This window comes from Mus caroli, unplaced genomic scaffold (assembly GCF_978045245.1).
Source record: "Mus caroli unplaced genomic scaffold, Mus_caroli_1 scaffold_5, whole genome shotgun sequence".
Lineage (NCBI taxonomy): Eukaryota > Metazoa > Chordata > Mammalia > Rodentia > Muridae > Mus > Mus caroli.
Window position 1 is genome coordinate 128778801 of NW_028227260.1, and position 26594 is coordinate 128805394.

General features: G+C 39.2%; 1 protein-coding gene across 15 annotated transcripts in view; it reads right to left on the bottom strand.

Annotated features, from left to right (window-relative positions):
* The window catches only part of Enox2 (ecto-NOX disulfide-thiol exchanger 2), a 291296-nt gene that overhangs the window by 32452 nt on the left and 232250 nt on the right, over nucleotides 1-26594 (bottom strand). For all 15 annotated transcript variants that reach the window (XM_085838203.1, XM_029472964.2, XM_029472962.2 and 12 more), the window contains 5 exons: nucleotides 25590-25745; nucleotides 18138-18344; nucleotides 12172-12405; nucleotides 9605-9817; nucleotides 7453-7559 (listed from right to left, as the gene is read on the bottom strand). In XM_085838203.1, coding sequence (XP_085694329.1) covers nucleotides 7453-7559; nucleotides 9605-9817; nucleotides 12172-12405; nucleotides 18138-18344; nucleotides 25590-25745 — 917 coding nt within the window. The remainder of the gene's footprint in view (nucleotides 1-7452; nucleotides 7560-9604; nucleotides 9818-12171; nucleotides 12406-18137; nucleotides 18345-25589; nucleotides 25746-26594) is intronic.

Consider the following 26594-nt stretch of genomic DNA (forward strand, 5'->3'; position numbering starts at 1 on the left):
TGTGGAGAAATTAAAATGCCTACCATTTCAGAATTTCACATTTGGAACAAATGTCAAGAATAAAGATAAAACAAAGATTTTTTTTTCCAGATAAAGATAAATGCAAGAAGGCATCATCAAAAGAGTTATTAGCCTTGGAAATGATGAATGAGGTTTTTCCAGGCTGAAAGTGAGCTGGGAAAGCCATGGTGATAATTGGAAAAAGTTTCTTTAAAAATATAAAAGGGGCTTTGGAAATGGCCCAGCTGGTAAAGTGCTTGCCATGCAAAGGTGAGGACTCCAGTTAGATCCTTAGTACCCAGGGAAACATCTTGGTACAGTGCTGGGAGCTGGAGACAGGAGGATGCTGTGCCTTGCTGGACAGCCAGTCTAGCTGAATCAGCAAGCTCTAGATTTAGTGAGACATTTTGAAAAAATAAGGTGGAGAAACAATTGAGTATGGTCCTCTGGGCTTCAAATACATGCGTGCGCGCGCACACACACACACACACACACACACACACCCTCAGACACATATGAATGTGTATATATACACGCACATATATACTAAAACCAGTAAGACTGGGAACTATGCATTTTAGAGCAACTTGCAACCATTTAGACACACCTCTGGCTTGCTATTCATTTCCTGTGTTCTAAGCTGAGAATGTCCTACCTATGCTAGTTCCTACTGGGTTTTAATATAGGAAACACCCAAAGCTGACCGATGTAATTTATCCCATTTATAGCATCCTGTATATTTCTTTCTTTTGTTCCTTTCCTTTCCTTATCCCTTCCCATTCCCTCCCTTCCTCCTTTCCTTTCCTTTCCTTTCCTTTCCTTTCCTTTCCTTTCCTTTCCTTTCCTTTCCTTTCCTTTCCTTTCCTTTCCTTTCCTCTCCTCTCCTCTCCTCTCCTCTCCTCTCCTCTCCTCTCCTCTCCTCTCCTCTCCTCTCCTCTCCTCTCCTCTCCTCTCCTCTCCTCCCCTCCCCTCCCCTCCCCTCCCCTCCCCTCCCCTCCCCTCCCCTCCCCTCCCCTCCCCTTCCCTTTCCTTTCCTTCTTTCTCCCCCCCCCACCTTTCTTAGACAAGGTCTTACTAAATAGTTCTAGCAGTCCTCAAACTCACTCTGTAGACCAGGCTGTCCTCAAACTTACAGATCTGCCTGGCTCTGCCTCCTGAGTGCTGGGATTAAAGCATGTGCCACCATGCTTGACCTTCAAATGCATTTATCGATAATGTTATACTTAGTCATTTTCCTAATGTCCTCCTTTTAATTCATTTATCAGGAAAATGGATTTCTAGTTCCAGTTAAGTTTTCATTCATACTAAATGAAGGACTCCTTAAAAAGTGAGCTATTTAGTATCATCACTGATTGTTAAGAAGTAGCAGAAAAATCAGATGCTAACACAGTACCTCTCATGTAGCAGGGACTTTCCTTAAGGTAGAAAATGATGGGTTACTTATTACAAATGAACTTTAAAGGGCCTTGTCATGAAAAAGATGTGATATGTCTTATTCAGACTCATTGCATTGAGGGCAGTGAGGAAATTTTCTATTCCTGTGAGATTTAGTTTCAATTTTCATCAGAGCTGTTACTGGAAGGTGATTATAACAAAGTTTGACATACTGGAAAATTCAAATATTGTACAGTTTACTGCATCATGAAAAAATGCGGCCTTCTAGATTTCTAACAAAAATGTAGGCTGTCACAGGGTATCATCAGAAACCAACTCTCACCTCACAAGCATGTCACTAATATCAAGAGTAAATTGTGTTCATTCTTGGGAAATATCCCAGGGAAGGAACATCTTTTTTTTTTAAACAATTTTTTATTAGATATTTTCTTCATTTACATTTCAAATGCTATCCCTGAAAGTCCCCTATACACTCTCCCACTCTGCTCCCCAACCCACCCACTCCCTCTTCCTGTCCCTGGTTGGGGCATATAATCTTTGCAAGACCAAGGGCCTCTCCTCTCAATGATGGCCTACTAGGCCATCTTCTGCTATATATGCAGCTAGAGACACGAGCTCCTGGGGGTACTGGTTAGTTCATATTGTTGTTCCCCTTTAGCTCCTTGGGTACTTTCTCTAGCTCATCTATTGGGGGCCCTGTGTTCCATCCAATAGATGACTGTGAGCATCCAGGGAAGGAACATCTTAAACCTGTCTTGTAGCTTCCCAGCATCTATAAATCAGCATTTTGCTTCCAGCTTGGCAAGACAGCTAAGATTTTAGAAATACAAAAACTTCAATAATTACATGATATGAGTTAACTGGAGATCTTTTATAGTTTCAAATGCCCCTAGAAACATAACATAATTAGGGTCAAATTTTACCTAAATGTTTCAAAATACCTCAGGAACAAGTATTTTGGCTAATAAGATGAAAATAAGAAAAACTCAGGAGAAGTGTTTTCTAAGTTAATTAGTGGACTGCTATATGCACTATACAATCCTTAGTTACCAAAAAACCCTAAGGGTCTTATTATCTTTCTACAAATACCCAATACTAAGCCATACAAATGGAACAAAAGCAAAGAGAAAAGCAGAGGCTGTGGGTACCATATTAAAGGAAATCTAGAAGGATCTTTTGGTAAATGACAATACTTCTAAGAAAAGTAAGATGTTAACTCCTGGAAAACCTTACCATTACGGTATTCAGTACCTCTTTTCTGCATTTTCTGGTTAAATCAGAAAAGTTTTGAGAAACCAAACCTTACAAATACTTTCAGAGTAAAAGACTATAGGTCGCATGCACCCGCCCCCAAAGCTTTCTAAATAGCTTAGACATAGGTGCAAGAAGGGAGTGGATTCTTAGCCACCGAAGGAAGTACAGACATCAAAGGTAATAGCTGTCTCTCAGATTTGCTCCATTTGTCATTCTGATTTCTTGATACAGTACTGCAACTGAAATGTGGTATTGGCATGCAAGAATATTTTCAGTAATTTGTATGTGTTAATCACTACATGGAATCTACTGAGACATGGCACCAACAGAAGACTTAAAAAAAAAAAGAAGTGGCCCTAAAGTTCCCATCCTATCCCTTTTCCTCCCTGCTGTAAATATGTGGTACATCACTTTTCAACAATGAATAGGTAGTAACTTCTGAAATGGCATTTTAATGACTTTGAGTCTGTTTTAAATGGTGGCAAACTTTTCTGGAACTTAGAAATTCACACTGCTCCACAATGGAGAACAACAACAACAACAACAACAAACAAAAACAAAACAAAGAACAAAACACTTTCATATAGAATGAAACAAACCAGAGACAGAAGGAAATGTATGCAAAGAATCACTTTGTACCAGTTGACATCTTTGATTTATTACAAAGTAAGCAAACCATAAATCATTACACATTAATTATTTAACCATAGTTTCACAAATATTTATGTGGACTTAAATTGATACTACTCATGTTTTATGATAGGAACACGATTACCAGAATATCAACACTCCATATTAAATGTGTAACAAGATCCTACTAACCTCTCTCTATATTTTCAACATTAGCAAGAAACATGGCAGGAAACAGGAGTCACGAGGGAATGGAAAAGAACAGAGGCTAGGGAAATAAGTAGCTTGTACACTGACATAACAATTTATTTCTAAGATATCATTTAATACAATGAAACAACTCACAAACACAACTTTGTATCTTGTATGGCAAACAGTGGTAATACAAATTAGGTTAATGCAAAGGTGGGTTAGTATACTTTTTGATGGAAGGCCAACAGCCAGTCTTAATGCAACTGAGTACCAAACAAGGGCACACTGATGACTTCAGTTTCCACCTGCAAACTCCTTTATCTGAGCTCAGTGCTGTGAAATCTTGTATGAGGAAGGATGTGAGAGGTATCATCTTAATGTTCATGGCTATGGTTCTATTTTTTTTATACATTATACAAGGTGTACCACCTAGTGTAGAGAAACACAAAATTTCAAATGATTCTGCAGAAGAGTGTCCCTATAATATACACAGCTGTGACTGTAGGCATCAACTTGCAGTAAGAGGTGCTGCTTCAGTCCTCATTAGCATCCCTTCCAATTTCATTACCATGAGCCTCACACACATACAAACCAGAATTAAAGTAAAAGCTTGGCATGTAGTTTCATAGTATCTGAGTTCCTCAAAGATGGGCTTTTTCTAAGTTCACACTCCATCTCTCATTCAGCAGAGTGAGAATACAGGTAGATTGTGTGGCAGTGAGACAAGGAATGAGAAAAACCTTCTGACTTGAGGCTACCACTAGCTGCTTTGTTCCCTGAGGCAACTGTAAGAAGTTGTCAAAAATGTCAAACTTGATGAAACACATGACTTTGAGCTGTTTTGATTTTCAATGGGATGCTAAAAGGCAGTCACATGGTAAGAGCACAGTTTCCCACTTCCCATAGGATATAGATTTTGAGTCTTCTCAGTGGTCTGCTCTCAGTGGAGAATTTGCAGAGTTGAAAGCAAAAACAAAAATAATAGGAAAACCAAACTGCAGTTCAAGAGACAGCAGTATAAAATGGAAGAACTCTCTGGGGTCTAAGGAGGGCAAACTCAGAGGGAGGTCATGAGATTTATTTCACAGTTGAATGAAGAAGCACAGGAAAGCCAGGAGCTTGCTATGTCTTGCTGCCAGCAGTAGTTTTAGTTACCACGACTGAGGAAGGTGGGCTTTGATGTAATCCAGTCATTTAAGTAGGAAACGCATCAAGCACAGAATGCTCATACAGCAGTGCAGCCCATGCATCTTCTCCTACCATCACCCTGCCAAGGAGGCTTCAGAACATTACTGTGGAAGGGCTCTATGAGTCTCCATTCTCTTTAGCTTTGCAGAATGTCCAGCTCACCATAACTGACTGTATGTGTCATGACTGACTTTAAGCATAAAGGATATACTCCGATTTTACAAGATTACTTTTAAAGATAAATAATAATAATAATAATAATAATTCTTTGTAACTGCAAATTGCTGATGGCTAGTAAAAGAATCTGGCTGAGAAAACTACTCGCTTGCTCACACTTTGTTAATCTATAACAAGTTGCTTAGAGATGGACTGTGTAATACTATTTCTTGTAAAGGTATTGGGGAACATATTGTTTTTTCACAGTCATTTACTAGAAGAAAACTAAAACATAATCACATTGTAATTTTATACTGCTTGAAAGATTCTGCTGAGATATATTTGCCATGAAAGAATGGAAAAAGTTGTTGGAATATTGTTCTTTCCATCCATCAACTATGTGTATGTATGTATATATGTAAAGTTCATGTGAGAGTATGTTGGAACATTGTTCTTTCCACCTATTAACTGTGTGTATGTATGTCTATATGTATACATGTATGTGTGTGTATGTATGAAATGTATAAAGTCTGTGTGGGAGTATGTTAGAACTTCGTTCCATTCATCAAATCTGTATGTTTGTATAAATGTAAAGCTTATCTGTGTGTGAGTTGGAGCTTGTGCATATGTGTGAATATGTATATGTATATGTCTGTCTGTCTGTAAGCATGCATGTATGTTTGTATTTGTATGTATAAGATTATTGGAGTCTGACTTTTGCTGGCCTCAAGGAGTTAAAAGAGTTCACAGTTTTTCAGTGGCCACAAGGATTGCTAGCCCAGGAAATTAAGCTCTGTTCCCTCAGAGAAAAGTCTCTTGAGTAATTTCTCCATTCACTGGTTGCTATAGGCAGTCACCCCTGTCAATATCTGAACTGAGCTACATCAGCCACTGTAAGCACTGACCATCGCCCACTGCCTACCTCAGTTTACCCACCCCCCGGATGCCAAAACGGGTTAGTGACAATTTCCAAAATTGAAAATGTTTGAATTCCAAAGTGATGTTAGAGATCTAAAATTAATGAAGACACTATTAACTTTGTGTGATTCCATACACTGGTGGAATGGATATTTCTCATGACTCTTGTTTCTCTCTGCTGAGCCTATCAGACTATAAGTTTAGGATAGGGTTTTGCTTATTTTCCCTTAAACGTTTCTCAAAGTTTTCAGCTGTTCCATACAAACTGTAGTACCTATTCACAGAAGGACAGAGTGGAGAGAATATTGCCTTCACTGCAAAGGCTAGGAGATAAAGTCTCAAAGAGATTAGATGACCTGTTCAAAACTGCATGGAAGTCTGTAGCTGAGATCAGAGGCGAATCCTTTTTACTCTACTTCCAACTTGCATAATTTTATAAAATCATTTAATACGTTTGTATTTCAGCTTTATTACATGAAAAACATAGATCATATACCCGTATTGAGTTGTTAATAATAAATTCAAATAATACCATCTACATTTTCAAACTGCTTATATATTTCTTAAACATTTAGTCTTATAAAACTCATTTATTATTACCATCATCAACCAACGATAAAGAATTAGTTGCTCTATACACAAAGCTACAAACCTAATGAAAGCTGATACTTGAATTCTTGTTAGACTCTGTCCATACTACTCTGGACTGCACTATATGGATCGCAGGGCTTACTTAGGTGATATCACCAGTGCAAAGATGCTTTTTGAATACAAGTGTTAGGTACTGAGGCTGTAGCTCAGTGGGAAAGTGTCTATCTAGTGGGAGAGCCCTGAATTCAACTGCCAGTATGGAAAAAGAGAAACAGGAACATGGGAAAAAATGAACCATGGTTACAATGCATATGTTGCCAGAATGGCCAAATGAACCATGAACGAAGTTGAAAAAGTTGTTGTTTATATAAATAATAAATAAATAAATAAATACATACATATATACATACATACATACATACATACATACATACATACATAAATCAGGCCCATGGAAGTAGGCTTCTTAGCAGCACAGAAGAATCTGAAATAACTGTAAAAGCATCTCCATGGGTAATTCAGTGAAAAGAAACCTGCCCTGTGCTTTACCTCCAGGTTCAGTCACCTAATCATATTACACATGTTGTAGTGTTATGCTAAAGATTTACTTGACCACAGTGGAACGGTATGTTAACCTTGATCTAATATCCTTGTCCTCTCTTCCCTTTAAATCTCCCAACTGCAGAGACAGATGGACATATTTGATAAAAGAAGCTCAGAAATTTCTTCACTCCAACATATCAGCAGACAGCTTCTAGCCTTGACTGTCAAAGCACTCTAATAAATGGAAGACAGCCCTAATGCTAGAAGCATAGGTCAGTAACTATTAGTGTACTCAAAACCAGCAAGTGTAGATAAGCAAACTACAATTATCTCAGCTACATTTCACTATTAAGAGTCCTAGCCAGCAGGATACATTTAAGACAACATGCATGCATTTATTACCCTTTTGATAGCAGGTGGTCTGAATGTTGACAGAGTCTACAACACATTTCAAGTGTTTCACTGGGGCCTTGTTGAGACTATGGGAGCTTGGCTCTATTTAATTCTGGTTAAACTTCAAATCAATAACTTGTTAAGGAAGAAAACTGTTCCCATAAGACACTACCAGAGTAGAACGTTACCAACCTCAGCTTGTTTGCACCAAACACTGATGTTTTTACGTTGTGCTTTTGTGAAGTGGTCCCATGCCTTCTGTTTGGAAGCAGAATGGTACACAGCTACTATCTGCTCAACTGCAGCATCAAATCAGCAGTCAGATATTGCCAAATCATCATCCAGGGATGGAACGTGAGAGAAAAAAATAAAAGAGAAACATAAGGCTTGTTTCATCAAGTTGTTATGACACAAGCCAGGCTATGGCTGAGCGTAAACAAGACTACATGTGTGGAAGTGCTGTGTTAGTTACTCTTTTCATGGCTGTGATGCCTTTCTGACAAGAAGCAACTTAAGGGAGGGAGGGTCTATTTCAGCCCACAGTTTAATGAGGGGATACATTTAATTACGGCAGGGAAATCATGGCGGAAGGAGTGTGAGGTGGTTAGTATATGTCAGTCAAGAAGCACAGAGCAGACAGTGATCTTCTGCTTCCAGTGAATGTGTATCTTCTTAATGTTGACTAGAGAAAAAAATTATGAAAGAAATCTTTGTGAATGCAGTCCTAGAGAATATATTTCAAGAGCCCTTAAAATGTTAAAAGGGGAAACACACATGAATGTCTCAGGGTTTTCTGCTTTCCATTTCAAGAGAGGGAAACTTAAAAACATTTAGTGTGTGTGTGTGTGTGTGTGTGTGTGTGTGTGTTAGGTCAGAGGACAATCTGTGGAAGCCAGTCTGGGAGCTATTTCTCTGGCTTAAGTGAAGTGAATGTTAGTTATGAGTCTTTTGGGAGAAAGAAAGCAGTATAAGAACCTGATTCTCACAGAAAGGAAATTGAGAGACAGAATTGTTGCCTTACAGCCACGCCTTCCTTGCGTTTTTACAATTTAAGGTTTCTCACAATTCTTGCTGCTCGTTTTCTACTTATTCTGAAGTCCTGCAGATACGTGCTTTCCCCTCTTAGATTTTATGTCCATATATACTTCTAAAATACGAGAGGAAATGGAAGCGCTCCTTAATCCCAATTACATATGAGTCAGGGATAGAAAGAAAAGTATAGGCAGAGTAGACCATAATTGCTTAAAAGCAAACTCATAACCCTGCCCTGATTCTAAAGGTGAATCTAGCTCTTTATTGAAAAGATGGCATCATATAATTTTGTTACATGGTAGGGGAAACACAGTACTTGAGAATTTATCTGATCTATTTCATTTAAGATAACTTGGATAGATCTGAAGGGGTATTACTTTTAAAAAAATGACCATTTCAATGGATTCTCACCTCTATCATATCTAGTGCCTATCATATAGAGTGAAGATAAAGAAAACTAAATTGAAAATGTAGAATTAGCAAATTTAATTTTTATGCAATCATCTTGGGAAAATATAAACTTATTTATTTCCACAAATTCTTTTTTTTTTTTTTTTTTTTTTTTTGGTTTTTCGAGACAGGGTTTCTCTGTGTAGCCCTGGCTGTCCTGGCACTCACTTTGTAGACCAGGCTGGCCTCAAACTCAGAAATCCGCCTGCCTCTGCCTCCTGAGTGCTGGGATTAAAGGCGTGCGCCACCACGCCCGGCTTCCACAAATTCTTAAAAACGTGTTACATGATGACAAACATGGAAGTCTGAAGAAACCCAGCTACAAAAACCTAACATCATTTTCTAATGTCAGCAATAAAATATCCAGTGTACCCCTGAGGACCAGGGCTGTAAAAGGGTGAGCTGTGGCCTACATATATGCCAGCACATCTGCAGAGCTGAAGAAACTAAGCCAGAGAAAATGCAAACAGGGTGCTTACATGTGCCCTGTGATTAGAGCTTTGGGATTTGACAATACAAGATGCAATTCTAAGTGTGTGGGTCATAACCCCTTTGGTGGTTGCATAGATATCCTGCATACCATATATCTATACTCCAATTCATAACAGCAGCAAAATTACAGTTATGAATTAGCAACGAAAATAATGTTATGGTTGGGGGTCACCACAGCATGAGGAACTGTACTAAAGGGTCACAGCATCAGGAAGGCTGAGATCCACTGCTATAAGGGGAGCACAAGGTAGTTAGGAAGGTTATCTTGCCACTTGAGATAGCTCTGCAGGCCTGGGACCCTGTGTAGGGCACGTGGTGATGAAGTGAAGGGCTCCCTCAGCCTTCTAGTAGAGGTCTAAGTTCTACTTACATTGAATGAGAATTCCAGAAAGGGCCTGCTTGAACTTCTCTTTTGCTTCTTCCATCTCTTTCTCATGGGTAGCTTTCTCATTTACCAGGCGGCGGACATGGCTGTTGGCTGACTGGATCATGGAGTAGAAGTGGTTGGCACTGCGGCGGTTCACTTCCCCCCTCTCAATCCAGGTGAGCAAGGTCTGCACAGCTTCTGAGAATTTGGAATCATCTGAAACCAAAGAGTTTATTTGGAAAACTACTGACAATGACCAAATCGCACTCCGTTTTCCCAATATGCTGGCACAGAGGTCACCACGGCTTTTTGGCAGTTCTAGTTCTATGGATTAGTGAAGGCAAGGAACCTCACATCCACACATGCACACAGAGGGAGCAGATGAAAGAAAGAATGAAAGGCTAAGCAGATGGGCTATGGCTATGAAGAGCTTCACAAAGAGGATGGCTTCTTTCCTTCATAAAATTTCTGGGGCTGTAAGGGAATGTGAAGTCCCAGTTTCCATTCCCAGTAAACACATACTCTCTCTCTCTCTCTCTCTCTCTCTCTCTCTCTCTCTCTCTCTCTCTCTCTCTCTCTCTCACACACACACACACACACACACACACACACACACACACAGAGAGAGAGAGAGAGAGGCACACACAGAGAAAGAGAGAGGGGGAGGAGAATTCTGTCGTTCTGTAATCTTGCATTTTAATAAGGGACAACCAATGAGAAGGCTGCATTCAAGTTGGATACATAGCACTTTTACCCTGATCCATGGAATTGTACTCATGGAGAGAGCCTAAGGAAAGAGTTGAGTTCTGCTCTAAATACAGGCATTCCTATCTTCAACCTTATAATAGTATTCTGGAGTCCCATCCTGAGCTCTAGCCCATCCATTTAGTCCCAGCCATGGTCTCTTTTGATGCAGTTCCTTTATTTCTGTCTGTCCTCACACCTTGTCTTTCTTGCCTCCAAGTGCATTTCTGCAGTTCCTCAGGAGTCATGGTCAGTGTTAAAGTTAAGAGAGCGGCACTGCTCTTCCAAACCTCCCAGCCAGCTTCCCAAGCTAGCTATTTCCACACTCTGTTCTTACAGATTTGTGACACAGACTCCACTGAAGCCACATTCTAGAGCTTCACACCCCTCTGGATAGAAGCTCTTAGTCAAGTACATATATGTTGCTCTGAAGTTTGATTTTCTTACCCAACCCCCTTCTCTGTGCAAACACAAAGGTAGATGAATCCTCCGCACAGAGCAACTTTTCACTTCATTATTTGGATAGAGTCTCTTATGTTGATGCTGCTTTGTGCTTTTCTTGAGGGCGGTGCAACTAGCACATTCTTTCCTTCTTTTTAAATGTAAAGTGTCTTGTTTGGAGTCCTGTGAATAGACCAGTCCCGGACCTGGCATCATAGACCAGTTCCGGACCTGGCATCTTACTACTGCAAAAGCTTCTCCAGGGTTTCAGAGTGCACTATTATTTCAGTTCAGTTTGGAGGGTTATGCTTTCTGTTTTTCCCTTTGCAGAAAGTCAAAATCAATTCCAAGAGATTTCTTAAGTGCAATGTAAACCAGTTTGGCAAGTGAGACTTAAGTATTTGGAAAGTAGAATTAGCTGGATCTTGTTGAAATCAAAGCCCAGAAGCAGGGCAAATTCATACCATTAGAGCTCTGTCAGTGTCATGAGGAAGATGAATGGGACAGCAGTATTCATTAAATAAAATCAACTGCATGCAGAAAAATGAGAGACTGGATTGGAGGTACTAAGACAAGAGAACAGGCAAGGTGATTAATGTCAAATTAGCAAAGTGGCTCTAAGAATCAAGCAAAAACTAGAATAATAGCAAAAATTTAAAAGGAGTTTGGCTTAGCAATATCTGTAAGTGTCCATGGTTGTTTTATGCAATAACTTGGCCTTTAACAATGGTAAAGACTTTATTTCATGGGTAGTAACTAAGTCTTCAGGGTAATCAAAACATAAACACAGTGAACAATTTCTGGGCCTCCATTTTGACAACTTTGTTTGGTTTTGTCTATTTATTTTGAGATAGAAGCTCATTCTATAACCCATGCTGGCCTGCAATTCTTGGTGGTCCTCCTACCTCAGCCTCCAGTGTACTGGGATTACATGCATGTCTCACTATAGAAGCTCATTTTGCAATCGTTAAGATGAGAACTTTACTGGAATTTCATAGGGTCATATCCAGTTATATCATGATGATGTACTCAGTGATTGAAAATTCAAATCTCTCTTGTACCCACTAAGAGAGGGGACACACATGTAGGTCCTAAACCATTAATCACATCTAAAAGTTTTGAGTGTGGCACGTGGGAAAATATTTCTTCTTAGTTATCTGATCTCTAGATATAAAGTGTCTACCTTTGAGACAATGAAGTAACAGAGATGCACGAGGGATGAACAAATTTCCTGGTTCTGAAGTTACCTGGTACTTTCAGCAAGCCTCCAACAGAAGACATGATCTATTAGAAGTAAAAGGTAGCTGGCAACAGCACAATGGTATATATTACAGTGCTTTAAGAAAGGCATTCATTTAATCATGGGGCTTGAATGCCTTCTATACCTTTGAGTTTTTCAGCAACAATGCTGCATTCATGATCTGAATAGTGGACCACTGGAGGTGGGGATGGTGGACGCATTCTTTCTTCTTCCATCCGTCTACGGTGCCGCTCCTCTCTTGCTAGCATGCGCTGTTTACACTCCCACTCATATAAGTCATCCCGAGCCTGGGCAAAGTCAACATGGAGCCGGCCTGTGTCCTTCTTGTCAGTACTAGAGCCCAGGCGAATTCGGTAACCTAAATTAAAATGGGAGAGGGGGAAGGGAGAAGAGACTAGTAAGCCAACAACCATATGTACTTTTTGAAGTTCAGTGTCTTAGAGATGGTTTCAGAAATTCTAAGTGATCACATAACACCAAATTCTCTCACACTGGTATCAAGGTGAGTCATCAAAAGACTTAGGTTAACATCTCATTCTATACACTATCACAAGGAGGGGGGAAGAAGTGTCAAACAGCTCAAGAGTAAAAGTCATTATACCCTTGAGAGCAGCTATAAGGTAAGCCATTTCTAATAGATGTTACCATCATCTATCCCATGAAATAAAATTACGTATAGTGGGAAAGGTCCAGATGTTCACCCATAGAAGGCTCATCTGTGGAGACAAAGCTCAGCTGACTGCTTGAACTTTCCCAGGTGGTTTCTGATGGATGCTGGGAGCCCCTAGTTTGACAATGCTATTTCTATCTGTTGCCTTAAACAAACAAACAAACAAACAAAAAAAGAAAAGCCCAAACAACAACAACAAACCTGGAAGCATCACTCAAGGGGATATTCTGTTCTGCCCAGGACTCTTGTTTGGGAACTTTATGTGGCTGCCTTATCAGGTCTTCCCCAGTCTGTCTCTGCTGGGTGCTTGAAAACTTCCATTTTTAGGATGCTGTCTTTGTGTTGTTGCTTTTACTTGGAGTCCTTATCTAAGGGGACATTCTGCTCTGCCTAGGACTCTTTCAATCAGGAATTTCTGCTGACCACACCAATGGAGCTTCCCTAGTGGGTTTATGGTAGATATTGTGAGTACTCAATTTGATGATATTCTGTTCTATCATTTTCTTTTGCTTTGGTTTATCATATACTTAATAAACTCACTCATTAGCAACAGAATTTATGGCTATCAACAGATCATTCTCCAGAGCACACAGAACATATTTTTTTAATAATAATTTTGCATTCTATGCTTTTGGATGATCTTGTTTTCAGGATGCCTTTTCTCTACTTTGTCACTTGACATGACATCAAGGATGTGCATTGGGGTCCAGGACATAGCCTAGTGAGTAAAGTACTTGTTGCATAACTATAAGGAATGGAGTTCAAATCTCTAGAGTACCCATAAAAAGTCAGGCATGGTAGCATATGTCTGTAATCCTAATGCTTTTGTAGTGAGATGGGAGATGGAGCCAGGAAGATCACCAGGAGATCAAGTGCAAGTTATTGTGCCACCACAGCAGCAAGCAAGAGATCCTATCTCAAACAAGATGGAAGACAAGGACGTACATTCACACACACACAAGGGTGTCCATGCGTATATACACACAACTATACATTTCATATAAACACAAGAGTAAGGAAAAAAACCAATACCAATGAAAGAATGAGCCTCAGATTGTACCAAGGGCTGGGAAGAATGGAAATGGCATTTCTCTACTATGGTGTCTTTGGATGACTTCGAGAATATAAATTACAACCATCCCATAGAATTTTGGCAAAATGAAAATGCATTAATTTATAATTTAACTTGTGAAATTTTGTTTACTGGATGCAGTTAGGGACCTCTGAACTACTTTCCTTTCTGGGGGAGAAACTAAATAGATGGGAGCAGTGGGACATAGCTGGATACTAAATAGATGGGAGCAGTGGGACATAGTTGGATACTAAATAGATGGGAGCAGTGGTACATAGTTGGATACTAAATAGATGGGAGCAGTGGGACATAGGTGGATACTAAAAGCTGTTGATGTAATTAGAGCAATCAGATAGAACTTGGATTTAGAAAACCAAGATCAACTTCCTAACCTTCCTTTTTCTTCCAGTTATACTGGTCTAAGCAAAGTTCTTGACAAACTATTAAGGTATTGTTAAGGACATTTCATGTTTGAAGAGCCAAGACAAACACACACACACACACACACACACACACACACACACACACACACACCTTCCTTCCTTCCTAGCACAGACTATTTTCTAACATGGAAAATGCATATTAGAGAAGGTAGAAAGGTTACACAGTTTGCCTAGATGGCAGGGGTGGTGTGGGGAGTGGGTGTGGTGTAACTGGAAGAATTAGAACTTGAATACAGGATGTCACATTTGCAAAGCTAAGGAGCTTGCTTCTCTTTTGCTGAGCAATGCCCAGCATAGATCTTGTTCTTGGATAGGCAACAGAGGGTCACATTTGTTTTCCTCCTTAAAAAGTAAAATTATCTCTATATATCTGTATATAGATATAAATTATATATATATATATTAGCACATGAAATAATACATATGTACACACACACACACACATATATATATTGTCATATGAAACAATGGTGTTTATGATGCTGGAAAATGAAGGCAGTGAGCAGTGGGAGACAATGAAATGAGGTGGTCACTGTAATTGCCCCTCGCTACTGTCCAGGCAAGGTTTCCAGGCCTTAGTGTAGAATGGGAAGTTCAGAAACAGAGTGCTCTTCTTCCTTGGGATTCCCTGAAGACTATGGTAAACAGTGTTCATGATGCAGAGTGTCAAAAGGAAGGAAGCTGTACTGGGAAAAGATTTAAGAGATTTGTAGAAGAGATTGTCAGAGACTGTCACAATAATTTTTTTGGAGTAGTGATCATAAGTGGAAACCATCTGAATGTTAGAAGTTGTAATCTCTGGAGTTCATAACCTTTCTCTACCAGATAGAGGACAAAAATTCATACATAACAGAGATGGGGTATCAGGAAGGTTTTGCCTTACTAATGAAGAAAAATTAGTCCTAGGTTTGCTTTGTCCTGCTGAAACAGGTTCTTGCTATGTAGCCCAGGCTGGGCTGAAACTTATGATTCTTGTCTCTTAGCCACCTGAATGCTAAAATTCAGTCTTTCTGAACCATACAAATTCTGAAAGAGGCCATCCGGAACTGACTGGCGCTATGAAAAATGTTAAAGGAAATTCAAGCACAAGGGAAATGACACCAAATGGAAATGTGGATCTCCACAAGGGAAAGAGCATACATAATGTATAATTGTACTTACAGGAAGTTCCAAGAAATGCATAGCAATCTGATAAAGAACAGATAAGTGACTGCTTGACAATGAACTAAGAGGGAACAAAGAATTAGCAAAGAGGGACAAAGGAAGTTTTAGGGAATGGATAGCATATTAATTCTTTTAAAGGTTGCTGATAGATTCATATTTGTATCATATATAGCATATTATATAATTGCATTTTGAATTATCAATTATCATACCTATAAATTTCTATTTAGCGTTATAATAGATAATGCCTAGTAGCACAAAGGGTGCCACATAATTATTTTCCCTGTACAGTTTGGCGGGGTACTTGCGAACCCATTCATTTTACTGATCAACTAAGCCATTAGAAAAGTGTAGCTTCAAATAAATCACACAAGCGGTGATGCTAAAGATGCTGCAAGAGCTTCCATTCCAACAAAAATGATTCTTCCTGCATCCCTGCAGCATCTTTTAGAATGGATTTTGATCTTTTCTTTTTTGCCACTTTCTTTTATAATTTCCATAAAAAGAATCCCATTCAAGAGCTTTGTGGCACCTGTGACCCTCCCCGGAGAACACTCAAATTTAAAGAGCAAAATTTCGTTCTTTTCACAGCAATGACTGCCAGTGATCTCTTTTTGTTTGGCAGCCCTGCAGATGTTTGTAGGAGGTGAATGTAAACAGAGAATAGATTTCAGTCATGTTCAGATGGGTGCCTCCTGAACAGTATGTTTTGTTTTATGTGTAACTATTTAGGGCTTTTTGAAACATTTACATTCTTATGAAAACAGTTTATTGGAGACTGTTCTTTTATTGCTGCTAAGTGCTGTCTACTCTTCAGTAGAGTCTGTAGTACTTGACAACTATAATAGGAGCACTCTACATCTGATGCCCCCTCTCTTTCCCATGCTACTAGCCCACTGTTTCAAATTTTTATTACCTTTCCCTGGCTTTTTACAGCAGCCTTCAAACTGACCTCCTATACTCCTGTCTCTTCCTCCCTCTAATACATTTTTACACAGAAATGTCAGATTAATCTTTCACAGACAATCACATTTCTTGTTCAAAATTGTCCTCTATACTTCCTATTTCTTGGGGAATAAAAACTTAGTTGCTAAAACTTTCAATATATACTAACAACTATTTCAACCCTCTCCCATGTCTTCTTAAATGCACAAACTACCACTTGGGGTGTGATCATCATCTTCTTCTTCTTCTTCTTCTTCTTCTTCTTCTTCTTCTTCTTCTTCTTCTTCTTCTTCTTCTTCTTCTTCTTCTTCTTCTTCTTCCTCCCCCTCCTCCTCCCCCTCCTCTTCCTCTCCCCTCCTCCTCCTCCTCCTTCTCCTCCTCCTCCTTCTCCTCCTCCTCCTTCTTCTTCTGTAATTTTGCTCATATGTTTTCCTGTTCTAGTGTGGTCTTATTTACTCTTCTATTGTTGTAATAAGACATGACAACCAAGAAAACCTATAGAAGAAAGAGTTTATTGGGGCTTACAGTTTCAGAGGGTGAGTTTCTGATCATCATGGTGGGTAAGATGGAATCAGGCAGGCAGGAAGAAGGACAGCAAGCTGGAGTGGTAGCTAAGAACTTATTTATGTCCTTATCCAGAAGTAGGAGGCAGAGAGAGCTAACTGGAAAGGTCATGGGCTTTCCAAACCTCAAAACTAGCCCCCATTTACACAGCTACTCCAACAAGACCATACCTCCTAATCCTTCCAAAAACAATTTCACCAATTGGGGACCAAGTATTCAAACATATATGGGGGGGTGCAATATCATTATCATTATCATTCAAGCCACACCAATTGTCCACCAGCAAATATCTTCTTTTTGTTAAAGGCATGGTGCAATAGCAACCTTTTGTGCCCAGTAGGCAAGGACATTTGCTGTCAAGCCTAAGGACCTGAGTTTAATCTCCTGAAACTCAAATGATAGGAAAGAACTGATTCCTGAACATTGTCATCTGACCTCCAAATACAGGCCATGACAAGCATGCCAACACACAAATGCACACAGACACGTAACAGATGTATGTTCAATGCAATTTAAAAATTGATCTTTCTGCATATCCTTGTTAGGATTCAGAAAAAAAAATTCACATGTTTCCATCCTTCTTTCACACCCTTTTTAGTTGTTTCCTTTCCCTATAGTGTTTGTTACTGTTGTCATCATTATTATTGGCAGTGAGTGTGCCTTGTCAGATGGACACAAAAGCATGAGTTCTAGAATCGTGTAACAGACATCATGTTAAAGTAAAGTACCAAGTACTGTGGGAGCTCTCATGAAAGGGTGCCGAACAGACTGGATAGATAAACTAGAGAAAGTTTCCAAAGACTTCATACTTGAGCTGGAGCACTAGGGTATGGAGATACATATGTTTGTGTATGTGTATATATGTGTATGGCTATGTGTGTGGGTTGAATTGGCATGGGCAAAGTAATTATAGCAGAGAGATAGACATAAAGTATTGTGGCACATTCCAGGACCTAGAATCTACTGTGTATTTGGGACATGTGTGTAGGAAGAATTGGGATGTGACAATGAGATGCAGATCCTATCATCCATATCTTTAATGACACAAGACATGTAGAACTGCTGATGGCTTTAAGGAGGAAGGCTGGAGAAGAGGTAACATGCCTTTTCCAATATTTAAGGCAAAGGGAGTCCCTTTTAGCTTGCACACTGTTGCTAATGACTCAGATCACTCTGGTCTCAGATCTCTGCTTTGTGCCCTGTGCATACCATTGCCACATATCAATACTTACCAGACAGATAGAGGGCTTTGTCCACCATGTATTCCTCAGCAAAGCGAATGTGACAGAAGTTCTTTTTGCTCTTCCGGATAGCAATAATCTCTCCACACTGTTCAAACACTTCCACAATGATCTGCTCTGTCCCATTTTCAGGCAGGCCACCCACAAACACTGTCTTACAGCCTGGTGGCCTTTCTCGTGTTGCAGGTGGCGGAAGATCTAAATTTAAAGGCAAAAGGATCTGAAATAACACTACTCACTTGAGCTCTTTGAAACCTGGCTTTTTTTCAGAGACAAAGTATTCAAACATATGAGGACCTATTGCCCGCCCCCCCCCATAACTTTAGCCCCCATGGTGCTTATGTCTGCTTTACAGAAAATTTATTGAATGAACCTGAAAAGCATTGTTGAGTGTGATTATGGAACAATGGCCCTTTCTGTCTGTCTGTCCCATCTCGAGATCTTTAGTTTAGTCCCTTACTTTTGCTGTGCTAAGCCAGTTATGTTGTTATTATTTTTGGTTGTTTGTATTAAAGTAGGGGAAATCTCACTTAGATTAACCAATACATTCAGGAATCTGTCCACCTGCGGACCCTGATCGTCTTCTTAGTTCAGATGGCAGTTACTACATTCTATTTATGTTTATTGAAAGAAGTGGTTCATGACTAATTTGGCAATTAGAAGGTGAATATTTATAAAAGCATTTATAGTCATTAGAATGGCACAGTTAAACAAATTAGAGTACAAACATTTATTTTATATTTTTGAGGATTTAAAAACTATAAATACAAATAAGCCCTTCCTTTAATTTCTCACTGGAGTAGTCAGTCCCAAAGTCAATCTTGCAGCATTTAAAAGGGGTATAAGACAGCTGAGACTCAAAGCTTGCCTGGAAAACCACTAACTAAAGTGAGATAAATCTTGCCACTTAGAGTCATTAAAAACTTCCCCAATGAGATGATTCTCCATCTGCTGAAAAACTGCTTTCCGTTCCTTGTATATATAAAGCTTGTTGGATCCATCACCTCCATGTTACTCTCTAGACGTGTCAAAGCATTTCTAAAGTCAAATCCTATAGTTCAACCCCCAACAAAACAAAGCATGCTGGCCATGTTATTTTTTTTTCCTTCTCTTCTAGTTCATGTCTGCAAGGATTTACTTTGTGTAATCTATTCTTCCCATTCAGCTCTCAACAATTCTCTCAGCTCAAGATTTGGAGAGCTCAATAATCAGGGATTACAGCTCCCCTGTGAAAATGAATGAGCGTCCTTCACAGTTGAGGATGAAGCATCTCCCAGACTCATATCCAAACTGGCAAGCAGTTGACTGGGAGCCTCCTTGGTTAGCATTATCCCTACTTCCTTCGTTGTGCTACTGCTGCACACCTTTACTGGCGTGGCTGAGAAGATGGAGATTTTCATGATGACTTTGCCCACTTACAGAGTTGGTAAAGAGCAGGAAGAAAGAACTTATAAATTGCTAACTTTTGAATTCTGTAATATTAAGAACTCATCATTTTATTTTTTCCTTGAGTGTTTCATATGAGAGGCTTAGGGGGAAAGAACTCTATCAAGTGAGCAGGAGTCTGAACTATCTTACTTACGGCTATTATGTGAAGTTGTTCTTTAGCAGGGAGGTAGAAACGGACTTGAGAATTGCTTTAGACTTAGGCTTTTGAGTGTTTCACAACTAGAAAATAGTGTCACCATCATAATTCCTGTTATTCCCAACTCTGATAGCATGAAAGAATCAACTTAGGAGTTAAGCAAATAATACCTGGCCCCACACCAATAAGGTTGATTTAGTTACTTCTGGCTGCATTCATTGCTTTATCAGACAGACTTCATGTGTAAGTAGGGTTCAGAGCCACTAAGCATTCTAAACTTGTGATATTACAGAGGAAAATTCTTGGGTGAATAAAATGTCGCCTTCAAGGACACCATATTAGATAAAGACATTGTAAACTTGGAACAGAGAAACCTGCATTTAAAGTTTATCCCATATCTGTGTGACCATGGAGAAGTTACACAGCCTATGAAAACTTCTGTTTTCAACCTATTCAATAGGGATACCATTACCTACCTTAAATGTTTTTTTTTTTTTGTATTACTATTGATATACTACATTGTCCATCTTGGATGTTGTGCAAACTCTAGTACTTCTTGGCTTCCTATTAAACAGTAGCTACTTCAGTGTTAATACTTATTGAGCCCAGGTTTCTTAACTCCCAATCTGGAATTGTTTAATACCTTATCACAAGTCTCGAGTGTACTGTTAGTGAGGACCTAGACTTGGGAAATACAAGTCCCCTCGATTTACCCAGATAAATCTGAGGTTGAGGAAGTCATGGTCATCAAAGTGCATGCAGCTTTGACCACAGAATACAACCAGCCACTGTATAGACCCATAATGAATTTTCAAGACCATCTGTTTAGATAGAGTTGTTTTCAAACAAAAACCTTCAGAATAATATCCTATTTTAGAATAAAAAAGGCTTCTGGAACGAATTGTTAAAGGAGCTGCACGGTAAATAATATTCTGTGATGCAAATATCACCTTACATGGCTTGAATCTACTTTATGCCTACTGACAGACTAAGGAATATATGGTTACTCTGGAAGTTATATGCCATACCCAGAATGCAAATGCTTATCCCTTGACTACATTTGTGGGGTTTAACATTTTGTGACGAAGCCATTATTCAGGTGCTGTGATTCTTCTATGGCAACTTCTGTTAAATAATGAAGCATAAAATCCACTAAGAACAATGTTAAGAATGTGAGGGATGTATCTATTTTCCTTCAGTAAATATAGAAGACCTTTTTGATACTATTTGCTGAGATTTAAGTATATTCCTGTAAGCACGAAACAGGGTACTGTCTTCATTAAAGGATAGTGTCTGTTTTTAATTAACAGTTAAATGCTTTTGTTTTCTAGGCTGGATTTCCCAATCCATTGCACAACAATGAGAACTCCATAGAAGAACAAATTTTAAACTCTACCAATTCATCAGGTAATGTGCTAAGCTGGTTAGTGCGTAAATCATCACTCAGTATGGAGACAAGGAAAAGTTCATGTAAAGATTCAAGATAATTGGGAGAATAAATAATGAGTCTTTGGAAATGGAAAAGGAGGAGTATCTAGCAATTGTAATTACATCCAAGCCTTCACTCTGGGAAGCTGTGGTAAGACTATCAATATTAATAAGATCAGAGTCCATTGCTGGTCTTTGAGATGGGGGACAGAGAGTACCACAAATGACCCAAATACCATTTGCATGGCATCCTGCTTTTCAGAGGACCATAAGAAACACTCAGTTGGTTTGTCAGAATGTATGCAATGAGAAGTCTTGGAGTAGATTTTATTAGACATCCCAAGATCAAAGGCCTTACAGTAGGGGTCAGATGCATTTTTAATGTAATCCCAGCTAATGGGAAACAATCAGAAGGCTGGCCAATTGTTATTAATGCTCAATTTACTAATTTATTTTAATTCTCTTTATAGACCCCAGCGTTCAGAGGCAAAATGGGTTCTGTCTCTTTTGATATAGTGAAATGAAAACCAGTGTTGTCTTTTGTGGCTCCTGGGTGTTTTCACATATGTTTGCACACAGAGGGCAGATGATGTTCCATCAGTCATTCTTCATTCACTGTTCCTTCCAATAGATTCAAAATGTCACCTGTCGATACAGGTGTTACAGCTGAAGTGAAAATTCTTGACCAAACTGACTTCCCTAGAGAGGTGGTATTGCTCTCTTCTCTCAGAAAAAACCATTAATTGAGCATCAGTAATCCATTGGAAAAAGTGTGTGTGTTGCAGGCAGCTATCTTTTGCTATCCTCTAAAACCTGGAAACAGGAGCTTAGTGCTAGGTCTGCTCCCCTTTAGTACATTTCCCTGAAGTTTTAGATTAGGTCTCATCTTACCTAGTCTAGATCAGAGAGATTCAGTTACTTACCAACCTCTCCTGGCTAAAAACAGGTAGAAAACTGAGCTATGATATAAGGCCTGTGTTAATTTATAGACAAAGTACTCAACTATTAATGTATTCTGCACGATCCAGCGAATATAAAAAGTTCCATGTATTATAATACAATCCTCTTTTGATTTTCTAGTGTATTTTGAGGAGTTTAACTTTGAGAAATATTTATACTGGAAGCTTTTTAAAATGTAGTAATCATAATTTTATAGCTGAGGGAAGCTATAGATATCTAGGCTAATCTAACCAGATATCCTTAGTTTACAGATAAAGAAACCGAGACAAAAGGTAGTAAAATGACTGGCCAGGGTCTCATAGCTCACTAGTGACAGAGCGGAGAGTGGAACGTAAACAAAGAATAGATAACTGAGCACTGGGGCATTGAAGGTTGTTAGTTGTCTTAAATGAGGGACATCCTCTTATAAGAGCAAAACATCAGGGAGGATTTATATGGTAAGAGGGGAAGAACTGCAAACACCAGGCACAAATGAAGTATTTGGAGGATTTTTGCTGGTAAGGAATACACAGAATTTTATGCATTCTCTGTCTCTCTGTCTCTCTGTCTCTCTGTCTCTCTCTGTCTCTGTCTCTCTCTGTGTGTGTGTGTATCTGTCTGTCTCTCTGTGTGTGTGTGTGTGTGTCTGTCTGTCTGTGTTGCTAGGTGTTAATATTCCTCTATTACTGTCTTACACCTGCCTGTTTTGGAAATAGGGCATTTCACTGAGCCTGAAGCTCATTTACTGGCTACCCTGGTTGGCCAGCAAGCCCCTGGGATCTGCCTGCCTCTGTTTTCTAGTGCTTGGGTCATACCATACCGACAACTTATGTGGTGCTAGTGATCTGAACTAAGGTCCCCAGGCTTGCATGGCAAGCACTTTGTCCACAGAACTTAGCCCCTTCTTTCTTTTTTAATATTTTGAAGTGTTTGGGTTCCTCAGCATGTAGCATTTTGATATTCTTCATCTGGCTGGTCTGAGTCATTCTTATTCCTTTAAATCAGTTAAGCTTTCAAGAAGGATAAGTGGGCCAATAGTATTAAATACAGCAGACAGATACAGTAAGGATTGAAATTATTCCACTGGATTTAGCATGTACATATAAATTTATTAGAAGGATATACTACAGATTTAATTTTGGTCCCTCCCATGCTAAAGTAGTCCAGAAGAGAGTACATTTGGAGCTGGGCTGGAGGTAAGATTGTGAGGTCAGGAAGGAGTTGAATCTGACTAAAGGGTAGGTATGGGGCAAGTAGAAAAGGCGTACTGAAAACAGCCACGAAGAAAAGGCCTTTGAGGTCAGTCGTTAGATCAGTGGTTCTCAACTTGTTGGGAGGGGGAGGTCAATAACCCTCTCACAGAGGCATCCTAAGACTGTTAGAACACACAGATAGTTACAGTATGATTTATATCAGCTGCAAAATTACAATCCTGAAGTAGCAACAAAAATAATTTTATAAAAAAATAATTTTATGGCTGGAGGTCATCACAGCATGAGGAACTGGATCATTAAGAAGTTTGAGAACCACTGAGTTAGACTATGAATTGAGAGCCTCAGGGTAATATTATATCGTATCCCCACACTATTTCTGTGGACAGCATGTGGAAGGACAGTCTGCTGGGACAGAGGAAGGAAAGAATATAAATGTATTTTCTAATAAAGCAGCAGGAGTAAGCAGCAGTCTGGATGGTGACTAAAGACATTGGATTATCTCTGAGCAATAGGATCTTAGTGCTGAGACAGACTTTAGAGTCAGAGGCCACTGGATCTAAGAGAATATACCAGAGTCAGGAAGGAATAAGTAGTGCGGCTTTTAATCAAAGCCTTATAATAAAGTAGGTTTGCTTGGCCCAGGTGGTGATCCGGGGTTCAAGTCACATCAACTGCCTGCTTTCCTGTCTTACCTTCACAAAAACAAGTCTCCACTGTTAAAAAAAAAATGGCATAATTGCCACACTTGCAGCAAAGAATTAAGAGACAGATGCCTTAGTGAGAGATTTTTGTACATAATCTGAGTACTTCCCTTTAAACAAAATCCATTTCTAAAAAGCAAAGAAAACAGCAGTCTGATTTAAGCTTCATGGGAGTGTGTTTTCGAATTTGATTCTAAAGCAGATTCATTCCCAGAAGCCACTCATTTACTGACATTAATTGCCCTGTCAGCCTTCCTTAGTTCAAAGATGAAGAACTAAATGATTGGGTCGTTGGGTAAAATGCTGCCTTCTTACTCTGTAGCCCTTCCAACCCAGAACCAAGAAATCATGGCTGCAGGTAGAAAGAGATGAAACTGTATTTGAGAAATTTACTTATTTCTTTTCTAAAGAATATGAACTACATATTCTTTACATATTGGCTACAACCTCTTTAAGACATGTTTTGACATGCATTCCAAGGCTGCTTAATAATGTGGTCTATGCATTAAAAACAAAACAAAGCAAACCAGGACATTTAGCTGATGATTCTTTGGAGACTTAGAAACTGGTCCCTTAAGCTGAATATTGATCGTACCATCCCTGGACATTACAGGTTATGCACCACCCTGTTACCTTAAACTTGACTGAAATGCTGAAAGTCTAGCACATGCTGCTCACACGATACAGGAATGATTAAATCAGCAGGACTCTGCCATTTCAGCTTTAACACTGGAGATGTCTACATTCATGGGTTGTTTTTACATGATAAAGGAACAACTGCGGATGTACACCTTTCTGTGACCTAAACACAAAATGGTAGAGTAAAGGGGGAAAAGAGACATGGCATGTACTGGGATACTAGAACTAAGAGTAAGATACAGGTTTTAATGGAATTGTTTATCCAGCTATGCATAAATCCAATATCCAGGAATGGATATGGGAGTTGTAAAGAAAGGGCTACAAAAGGATATCTTATTCTTTCTTCCCTAATTGTCTTTGGAATAAAATACTCTTTTCTAAATTTAGTCCTCTTAGATGCTAGCCTCCTAGGTTTCTTATTAGTCAAAAAAGATGTATGCTGTTAACAACTCAGTTAAAAAATCAGAGGGCATTAAGCTAATTTTCCTTTGCCGAAGTGACCAAAGGACCTGTCAAGCCAACTCTGACTGATTCGAAAACCATCTTGGTTATGAGCAGGTCACACTAAATAGGATGGTACTGGAAGCATCTGATTCATGATGAACCGATTTGTATTTATGGTAGAAGATGAATTATTTGTCCAAAGACACACATAAAAGGTTCCTATTTATCTTGATTAGGCAAGTTTATTTGATCTATGGTCTAAGTACCCAGATGGATTTTTGTTTTTAACCAACAGCTCTAAGCTAGGCACTACAGCAACAGCTTTCTTGATATACTGTGCAGTACCATCAGGAGCCAGGGAAAACATTAATGAGGCTTGGGTCATGTGTAGGAATAGCTTCTAATAATTCAATATATGGATTTGAAGAAAAGAGTTTAACCAACACCACTACCACCAATGACAACAACAACGACAACACAAGCAGGTTAGTACTTGGGTTGGGAGGGAAGAGCGTGCAGCTTTTGCAGTGTATGATCTCCTTTGCTACCGGCATATCTGGAGGAATCGGTGGAGGGACTATCCCCAAACCCGGCATCATGGGAGTTATTGGTGGTATTCCAGTCATCATCCCAAGGGCAGGATCGAAGTCTGAAAAAGTAGACAAGTATTAAAAAAAAAGAAAAAACAAACCAAACACACAATAAATGATAGCAGACAAGGTCAGACGGAGGCAGAATGTTAAACATTATAAACATCAAATCAAAGCAATCAAGCAAATGCCTCTTCATAGTTAGAATTCTCAGTCTTAATTATCATATAGCTGTGTACTTTTCTTTCAGGATGTAGGTATTATTTTGTTTGATCCCAGTCTACTTAGTCTTCACATGTCTGTTTGATATTCAGTATCTTTTAAAACATTGCTGTGCCTTGTCTAAGGATCATATCTCTATTATTTTCCAGTACATATATATCCTTGGCTCCATTTTGGCAAAGCTTCTTGTTGTCCCTAGTATCTTTTGTATCCTCTTACAGTATGGTGATGAACAGTATATACTTTGGGGATTTAGGTTCTCCTTCTGTCATTTGCTTAGCAAGACGCACTTCCATTTCCTCACCTGCAAAATGAGGTTTATATCTCCTACTTTCCAGGGAACTATGAGGAGGAGATGGGATGGTGAATGAAGCGTGTTTAGTAGAACACACGACATGAAGTGGCTCAACAAACAACTAATCTGTATGTCTTTTTACATGTTCTTTTCCATGGCTGGAATCATCTGAGGCTTTCTGAATTCTCCCTGTGCTTCAAGGCTTAAGGCTTACAATACTCAGGGTTCTTTGTAGATTTTTCTGTTGCATTCTTAAGTCTGTCTAAAATCTGTCCAAACGTTGTGCCACTGAATTTTATTTCACTTTGCACTGCTTTTGTTTCACAAAGAGGTAGGACCCTAGGAAGTATGAAGATATACAAACATTTTTTTGTGGGGTTTATCTATGTAA